The sequence below is a fragment of the Boleophthalmus pectinirostris genome, unplaced genomic scaffold (genome assembly GCF_026225935.1).
Source record: "Boleophthalmus pectinirostris isolate CB_2022bp ecotype Guang Dong unplaced genomic scaffold, ASM2622593v1 HiC_scaffold_23, whole genome shotgun sequence".
NCBI lineage: Eukaryota > Metazoa > Chordata > Actinopteri > Gobiiformes > Gobiidae > Boleophthalmus > Boleophthalmus pectinirostris.
Window position 1 is genome coordinate 19,527,755 of NW_026571207.1, and position 9,702 is coordinate 19,537,456.

The 9,702-nt window shown below is 37.8% G+C and overlaps 1 protein-coding gene across 2 annotated transcripts in view; it reads left to right on the forward strand.

Annotated features, from left to right (window-relative positions):
• macrod1 (mono-ADP ribosylhydrolase 1) overlaps positions 1-7,437 on the forward strand; it is an 85,060-nt gene extending 77,623 nt beyond the window's left edge. For both annotated transcript variants that reach the window (XM_055159143.1, XM_055159144.1), the window contains 2 exons: positions 1,857-1,938; positions 4,678-7,437. In XM_055159143.1, the coding sequence (XP_055015118.1) occupies positions 1,857-1,938; positions 4,678-4,703 (108 nt within the window). In that variant the 3' untranslated portion in view covers positions 4,704-7,437. The remainder of the gene's footprint in view (positions 1-1,856; positions 1,939-4,677) is intronic.
• Positions 7,438-9,702: the final 2,265 nt, after the last annotated feature.

The window sequence follows — 9,702 nt, forward strand, 5'->3', positions numbered from 1 at the left end:
GATGACTGGAGGGGAAGCCAGCGCTGAAGAACAAAGAGGAAACTTTCCAATCAAACCGCTACATCCTTAAAACCCTCCTCCTCGACTTCTAAGACCTCCTTCCAATCCACCCTCCCTCTCTCCTTCTGTCTTTAGGCAGCACACAGTACCACCTCCCATAGAGCCTGTTGATAATGTTATTGTTAGCCTTGGTCTCATGAGTCTATGCAGCAATACTAGGCGGATGATGCCATCAGCCATGCAGTGTTCAGCAAACAAATGCTCACACAAAATGCATCCCGCTGTAGAGGACGTGCCCTCAAAAGTGCTGGAAATGAGCGCGCCACTTTTGTTTACACACAAAATGCTCCAGTGTGTTTTAAAGAGAGAGAGATGTTTTATTGTAAACTCCAGAGATGGACAGACCGGAGAATGTTTGCTGTGAGAGTGTACACCAGAGAAGAGCCTTTATTGTCAAACCTCTGATTGTTTATAGTTCCTATTGTTGGATCACTGAAGCCCTGAACTCCCCAGTGCTGAAACTGAAATTAAAATTTGAACATGCTGTGAGCCACACAATAAACTCAAACAGCACAGAGCTGTAGAGCCAACAGTCTTCATTATCTTCAATAATAAAAATATGAATGATTTATTCATGAAACCAAATAAAATAAATTGACCAGACTCCTCACAAATATCCAGTCAATACACCAGGCACTGTGAATGATTATATTTTACAATGTCATTTTCAGTCATAATCACATAAGGGCAATATCTCTGCATTGCCTAAATTGAACCTCATATTGCATAATTAAAAATATGCCAAGGTACAGGTTAATACATGAAACAACTGTCCAGAAATAAATACATTTGTTGCTAACCATCTCATAATCATTTTATTTCATAATCTTTTCGGAGGTCCTCTCTATGGTCAAAATCAACCTCTACTGCTCTGGAGAAGGATGCCATTTTGTAACCACTAGCTTTAATTTGTAGCTGGCTGCAAAATGGCGCAAGTGTAGACTAATCCAACATGGTTTTACGCATCCAAACCCAGCCCAGGGGATGTAGTTACGCACAGCACATTCCTATGCCTTCTCTTTTCGCTTGTCTCTATTTCCTGATGAAGCTCAGTAATTGTCCAGAAGCCAAGGCGGAGATGAGGGCAAGCTGGCTGTTGTGCATGTCTGCCTCCCACACCACACACAAAGTGATAGCAACTACCAGGCAATAAATTATACTGACTCACAGCAAACAGAAAAATCTAACCCATTGTAGAGACATTAGGCTGATAAAATAAGAGGATACAGTAGAGTTTTACCCAGTGTAACAGTTCACTTTTATCATCAGGCTGCAATGGGACGACCAGTATTTATAATGTAAATATACTGTGGACAGAAGCACTAGAGCATAAAAAGTGTTTATTGTTGCACAATAACAGCACTCACTTGGTCAGTGTCTTAATATTATTTGAAATCTATTATCTTAACGACTTTGGTTTGTGGGGAGGGAGCTCACTGCTCAGTTTTCTACTGAAATAAGGAGGGACTAAGGGGCCTATTGCCATAAAGTGTACTCTGACTACATATAACAAGAACAAACTGTCCTAAAACTAGTTCATATGAAATCCTTTTACAGCTGTTTCTGTCCTCTTCCATGTAAAAAGATACTGTTACTTCTAAAGCACTTTGTCCCCACAGCTACAATAGGCTCTATGTCATGGTCATAATGGGACGCTAATGGCTAACTAATGGAGTGATGCATTAGGCGCATTCTCCTCTCTGTGTTGTACAATGAGCCTGTGTATCACATTGTTCCCTCACTGCCACTGCTTATTGCGTCTGCTGTTAATAAAAAGTCATGTGTGTGTGTTTCAGATGGACAGAGTCATCTTCTGTGTCTTCCTACCGACAGATAAGGACTTGTACCTGCACAATCTCCCGCTGTACTTCCCCGCTGGTGAGTGCTCTCTCTATTCATACTTTCAGCTCTACTCAATTTAGTTACAGTCAGAGTGGTGCGATAAACAGCATGTCAACATCTCTGCCATTTACACATGCTCCTCATTCACAAATATGAGGTCATTCAAAAAATCTTGTGTCAGAACCTCACCTGTGCACGCTTCAATACGCGTCAATACTTCAATGACCCTTTTCACTTTAACCGCATTTAATGAAACCATTTGTATGGTCTGAGCCCAAAGAGAAGTCATTATTTTTCTAGACAAATTAAGCTTAAAAAGACATATGATATAAAGACTTTAGGAGTAACTAAAAACTGAAGATTATAGAATAGATAAATGTCAAAAACTGTATTGTTCAGGCATTGACCACCTGCCACTTGGGAATTAGCATGCACTTTACCTATTCTATTAGAATCACCGTCAACTTTGTGCATGTTTAGTAACAAAAAGGTCAGCCTCCACTGTTCACCACTCTTTCTTCTTGACCACTTACACTGCACTGCAGACTTTGAGAGCAAAATGACAATGTAACGGTAGTACAATTACTATGTTCCAGTTATGTGCTACAGTAAAATAATGACTTAATAATGAAAACGCTTTATTATAGCTTTATTATATTTCATACATTTAGGGAGATTGTTAATATGATTTTTAAAATGTACCTGGCCTCTGTATCGCACACATTTGAAAAAAACATAGAGGAAAGTTGGGTAAGAGATGAGGTGTGCATTTAATACTTGACCTAGTACACCATTGGTAAATCCAGTTGTGCCCATTGTGGGTTCTAAAATACACCTAAGATCATTTAGAACTGCTGAGAGAATTGTTCCAAAAGATTCTGTGTGAACTATTTATACTTTTATTATTGTAACTGTAGCAAGCCATGTGTTTCTTTTACATGTTCCTTCAGAATGAAGTACAGAAATGTGGTAATTACATTAGAGGTAACAGCATGGTGTGCAGTGGATTCTTGGAAGAATTATATATAGTTATAGGTGTGCAGTATATAAAATATACTCCAAATGAAATGTCAGTTTAAGATAAATATCTTCTTTAACAGGATTCAAACTACTCTATAATGGGCTTGTCCCATCAATGCAGATTGACCTGGCTGGCTGATTAAAGTTTAGTAAATACGTAAATTTTGATGTGGCCCACAGCTTTGACATGATGACTTTGGCCATTCGTTTTGATTACAGTTGTGATTGATAGTGTTATAACGCCAAGCAGTCTGGGCCTCTATGCATGATCAGTCATTCACTCAATTATTCAAATTAGCTTTGGTATTACAACTGCTGCTTTAACCTCTAATGCCTTGTTTCACCACAACGATAAATCAAACTCACCTCTCTCTTAAAGGTTTTTAAACGCATAGCACTGGAACATCTCATGCTGCTCCCATAATAGTTCTCTCTACTTTCTACTACTGCTGTGGGCCTCCAAAACAATAAGAAAGTTACCAAGTAAATAATATGAGAACTGAACCTCACAACAAACAGCAAAATGTTGGCCGTACAAACAACTGTAGCCCTGATTTATGGCTGTTGAAAAATGCACTTTGAGACTTTCATTTCCGGACAGACATCAATTCTAAACATGAAAATCTTGAACCACTATATATTTGTCAGTTATTATATATAATATATTATATATATTTGTTGTAAGGATTTGAAAAAGAACTCAATGTGTACATAAAAAAAATAGAAATAAAAGTTTCAAACCTGCTATTCACGTAAGCAAATCAAATTAAATAAACTTAAATAACATGGCATACAAGTGGGCCTAAATAGTCAAATAAATGTTAGCCATTTTAATGTTGACTCTTAATTGTATTATTTGTGTGTATTAAAAGATTTTAAAAGGTTTTGCTGGGCAACCTAAGCTGATAAAAACTGTATAGTCTGTTTGGCTTCTTGGTTGATTTTTTAAAGTGGGTCCTTAGCTTATTAGTTAGCGTGTTAGCATAAACAACAGAGAAAGAGTAACTGTGCCCAAGTCAGGTCCTCTTATCTTTTTAAGTCTTAATAAGCTTAATTATATACACTTAAGTTTCTTTTGCTGAGGCAAGAGCAACCAAACCTCTAATTATATAATACTGATATAATTAAATTGAGTGGAAACCATTATGTTTTTGCATGAATGAGGCCACTTAATTGCATGCTTTTAAAGTGCCTTTGAAATCCAAAAAAATGGGTGTCACAAATCTAAACTTGAGCTTGAATCCACTGGCCACTATATTCAAAGCAAAGAAAGGATGTTTTAGATGTTTTAAACTATGTCAAATTCTACCTCTTATTTTCTTTTCTTAGAACTAGGGCAGGGCTGAAATAACAAGTTTTTCTGATGTTTAATGCTACATCCAGGCTTAAATTTCACACACTTCACACTGTTTTAAACTAACAAGCTAAATATTGGTGTGTTGTTAGTTACTTCATGTGTGGGGCAGATTAGGTTGCACTAGTTAGTTGGCATTGCCTTACTGTTAGCTAAATTAGATTTATGCCAGTATGGAGCAGAGTGCAACACAGGCAAACCTCCAAGTCTACCCCAGTAAACCAGCTCAACCCCTTTGATGTGCGGCTGCATGTTCTGGCCCATTCTTGGGCTTGGAGTGACAAATCCTGGATAACAGATGATTCCAGTGTAGCCAAAAGCCAAAGTGCACCCAGTACATGTCCAGGTTCAACTGTTTCTTGTTGGATATTTTAAAAATGTTTCTCTTTGTGCTCCCACAGATGCTGTTGTCAGGAGTAAACTGTGAGTGGAGTGGTTTTGTCAGGTTTGGTTGCTGTGGATACACAACTCTAGCTCTCCCTCCTGTCTCCCTTCATTGTTGACGCAGATCACAGCCCCTCTGAAGCAGGAAAATAAGTCCACAAAAGAGGCTTTATATGGTCATTCTGCAGATGTTTATACATTTTTATTGTTTTTTTGTTAATGACTGAAGATGTAAGAGCTGTATTGATGTCTGAGAATCTGTATCTCTGATGAAGTTCCAAATAGAGAATTGTCTAAATTTAAATTATTGCCCCTTTAACCCTAACTGACATAAATTCAAAATATATATATAAATATATATATTCAGATTTTCACTCCACATTGCTTATTTTTTACAGTTTGGTTTCTGTCACAGCAAATGCTTCACCAAATGATTTTGCTTGCAGAGATGGTGTTTGTGTGTTCTAAAACCTTTGACTGATCTAAGTAAACATTAGCGTAGTGTCTCCTGTTTGTCTCCAGTCAGCCATTGTTTTATCTTCCACCTGGCCTCTACAGCTGTTTATATTGTTCATACATGTCCCATGCCTGTCCTGCCCACCTGGCACAGGGACATGTTCTGCCCAGACAACATGTAGCCGCTTCAGCTGCTACCTTTCCCTCCATAGACTCTTTATTGTGCTGCTCTCTCCAGTCTGCGCCAAGCCCATCTCCTTCTGCACCTGATTCTTTTTGCAAACTCATTGCAACATGCCAGAATCAGACTGGTGGTGGAGACTAATCGGTCTGAAAAGCCCTTAACTTGTAATCGTGTGTCATTACTGTTTAGCTTTTGTGTTAACCTCGAGGCAACCAGTGAATAATGTGTCTTGTGTGAGAGATGTGAATATTGAGATTCTTGTGTGCATGCAAGAGGCGATGACAAAAGCTTATTAAAACTAATCACACTCGGGCGTGTGGTGTGTATGAATTGATTATTTCTGTGGCTGCGAAACGAGACGGTGAGCATGCTGCCCCGGGGGACCACTCCACATGAATATTTGCCTCTTGCCTGTGTATTTATGTAAAGGAGAGGCAATAAGAGACACATTGTAACCAGAGGTAGCACAACTCTGTCAGTGTTTTATTTGAAATATGATTGCACCTGTTCAAAATATCCCCCTCTTTATTTGCCTGTGCATCTTCCTGTCAGGGCTCACCATATGGCTCATAGCAGCGTGTCTGTATGGGACTTTAATTGTTTGTAGACGTCACGTGGCGGGGAGCAGAGCACACATGTGGCTATGCACAAATCCAAATGATTGTGTTTAGCGAGGCACCGTCCCGCCCAGTGACTTTCATCTGCCAACAACGATCTTTATTGATTCTGGACAATCTGCTGTGTTAGAAGAAGGAGGAGCTGGACGACTGGAAAAACAAGAAAGAATATTGAGAGAAAAGACCCTCTTTTCTATAAAAGTATCTTCTGCCACAAAGGCTCTTTCCTCTCCTGAGCTCTTTGATTCCCTGCGTGTCTGGGCCTCACTTCCTCGCTCTCCGGGATGTGAAAAAAGTAAACAGATGGTAGACTGAGATAGAGGAAAGATGTTCAAACTGAGAGAGTGAAAGGGAGAGGATAGTGAAAGGATAAATCTAGCCACAAGAGGTAACAAGCCAGTCCCAAACCTGGATAATATAAAGACTCCTTAGAGAAAAGCCCCTAAAACTGATGATTGATTGGTTTAATTAATCACCGGCTGTTCTGCACATATTGATTAGTAGCTCTGTTATTTTCTATGCTTTTTCTATTACTAGACATAAGAAGTGTGATTGATGAACAAGTGTTTGATTTTCATAAAAAGGTTGTTGGCGAGTAATTATAGGGTAGACTTCAAACCCTGGTTGATACAGTTTCTGTCACATCAAAAATCCAGACATACGGGGTCATTAGTGTACTCTTTGAGTCAGTGCCAAACCTGGATAGAATTTTTTTTTTCTGCCTGTTAGTTTACACTGAGTTACAAAGGTTAATTAATTTGTATGAATCTGTAGTAATAGGTTAACAATGAATGTCCAGTTCAAAATCCAATCAGCACGCAAGGCCATGCCCTGTAAGCAGATGATTTGAGAAGCCACCTCAAAGACATAGGAGGGAACAAAAAGATGGAGGGGGTTGCAAAGGCTGATAAGTTAATTTAAAGGCACAACGCTTTTTAAAAAATAGGCAGCAGACTGTGAAGACTTTCTCCAACCAGTCACTTTTCAGAGTAATGAGAGGAGAGACAAGGAACGAAAAGACAAGACTCATTATCCTACCAGCAATTTTCATCACTGTCCCGTCAGCACCCCCCCTCCCCAAAGCAACCACGCCCCCAGCACCACTGATTTAGATTCCTCTTTGTTTGAGACATGACAGTAGAAGTCCAATTATGCAACCTGTTTAATGTAAAGCTGATCGCCTACTATCATCCTGAACTGATAGTAATATCTACAATTGAAGTTGAATTTTGGGCAGTGGAATAACCAACTTTTGTATGTTATATTTGAAGGAGAACAAAGCGGTGTGCTTGGGTCCTGTCTGGACTGTAGTGTGTGTTTGATCATGATTTTAGCCCAATTACTGCTGTTGTCTGTTCCATCCACTGCCATCTAACAGGTTACTGCCTCGTCAACATTTTCCCTGGCACTTCAACATTTGTGTTTCTATTTCACTTGTTCTTTCAGCAAGAAAAACTAAATCTACTTGCTATTTGTATTTTTTGGCCTTAACACTGTGTCATTAAATGAAAGCATTTTTATTCAGAGCTCCACTGTTGCTTTGTCTCACAACTGAAAAACTCACTGCAAGACAAATTGGTGCTTTTACAGTGGCACTGAATGTTTATTATGACTCCAACTCTGGAGGTTCAAAATGCTCTATGTGAAGCCAGGGCCACTGCTGTAAACCATGCTGTGATGGGCTTATTTATTTATAGATGGTTTTGTCAGATGAAAAGGCAAGAAAATGTAGATTATTGAATCAGGAGAAATGATATGCTTCTGATCGCACAGTGGCATCCGTTTTTGAAAATACCCTGGAAGGATTGTCATTCAATCGAGTAAATACTAGAGAATTATATTGTGTTGAAAAGACACTGCACATCTTCATACACTAAAACTCAAGGGACAAAGTTTGTGGTTACTTATAGGCATAATAATGTCTCTACTTGACATTGAATTAAACAAATGCAGCTGAACATCATCAATGTTTTTCCAAACACCAACATTTCGGCACAAATAACAGTTTGATCGCAAATGGAATGACCTGTGCGAAATTGATTTCATTAATCTTTAAACTCCAAGAAATATGCTGTGACGTGTTGTGTATTCAGTTTTTCTCAATCCAAAGTGTTTTTGTCTATAGGTCATGCACCTACGGGAACAAATGTTCAATGTGAACACCTGTTGTAGTGATTTTTCAGTCTGGCCTCTGGTCCTTGAGATTTAAGATCAGTTATGTGCTTGGTCCTTGTCCTTGATGGAGCTTTTTGCAACATTACAAACTGATTTGGAATTGGCAACTCAAATTAATGAGTTTCAAGCAAAGTATTATGTGTATTTGGGTCATAATGTCAATTTTGAAAAGCATATTTAACTGTAGATCTATATCCGTCTCATTTCACTTGAGTTTAGAGATGAAAATTACTGTGCTGACAGAGAGAGAGGCTGTACAGTTTGTTTGTTTTTTGTTTCATCTACTTTAATACATCCACTTATAATTTGCTTTAAAAACTAGTCTAAAGTCTAGCAACAAGACAAAACACCAGAACTGTATGATTTTCAACTTACTGTCCAATCAGCATTTAGAATGCTAGCATAGAGTCTTAATTTAATTTAAAATTAAATTATATTTTTAACATAAAAGCAAGGTGAGCAAAAAAGTAAGGGGGCACTTTTTTCTTTCATCTTATGTAATTATGATATTAGCTTATATTGACAAAATATTCCCCGACATTAGATGCTTCCCCATTTTTCAGTAATCACAAAAACATTTTGTATTGATAATTATATATTCAAAATGTAAATTGTGTTGTTTCTGATTTGACAAGATGTAGCTTTTGCAAAGAAGTTATACATTCTGTTAAACATATACCTGACATAGCAGAGTGAATACAAAATATGATAACGTTTTAGTTTAGGGGACATACTGTAGATAATCACAAATGTATGTGAAGATTCAAGCGTACATTATGCATCGCTCCATACATTCATATCTCATGAATTATCAGGGATTAATGGGAGTTCAAGGTTGGTCTTTCATACATGATTTAACTAAGTGACATCATCATAAAATACAACTGAACCATATCAAACTCAGTACAGAAAATGTCCACCAAAAGATCTTTATTTAGACTGGATTAACAATGTAGCTTCCCAAAATTACAGTTTGCTCCAGCACCTTTGAAGGGTAAAATTCAGAGGACAAATCTCTGTAAGAGGATAATGAAGTGTACCTTGACTACTAACCACTATAATTTGTGAAGGTTTATTTGTGTACGACAATGGAGTCATGATCACATGTCAACATTACAGAGGACATATTATGCATTTGGTATTCAGTATTAATCTATAACATAGGTTTTAACATGTAAATTATGATATTGAACTAAAACAGCTTAATAATAGGCACAGGCTCCCTTAACTTCCTGTTCAAACCTGAAATTTCAGAGTACTTTCTGAGCGCTCAAATGCAGAACAATAGGCTCATACAAGTCTATACATAATGGGTTCCCTTTTGTTTTAAAGGGTCAGTGGTGTCATAGTTAATGGCCATAAAACGCATGGACAATGCAGAGCCACGCATTTCTTCATTTTGCAAATATCAAACAAATATAATAATTCTAAATAAGTTTAACTAAGTCTGACCACTTGAAAGTGCTTCAATACCATGGCAGAAGTGCTTCTTATGTGAAAATAGAAGTTTTAAAGCTACCATCTGTAAGTTTATTTGATTTATTTATTTTTTTGTACCAGTAGATGGCAGATGTAAAACCTGTCATCCCTCTTTCCCTTACCTGCCCTTT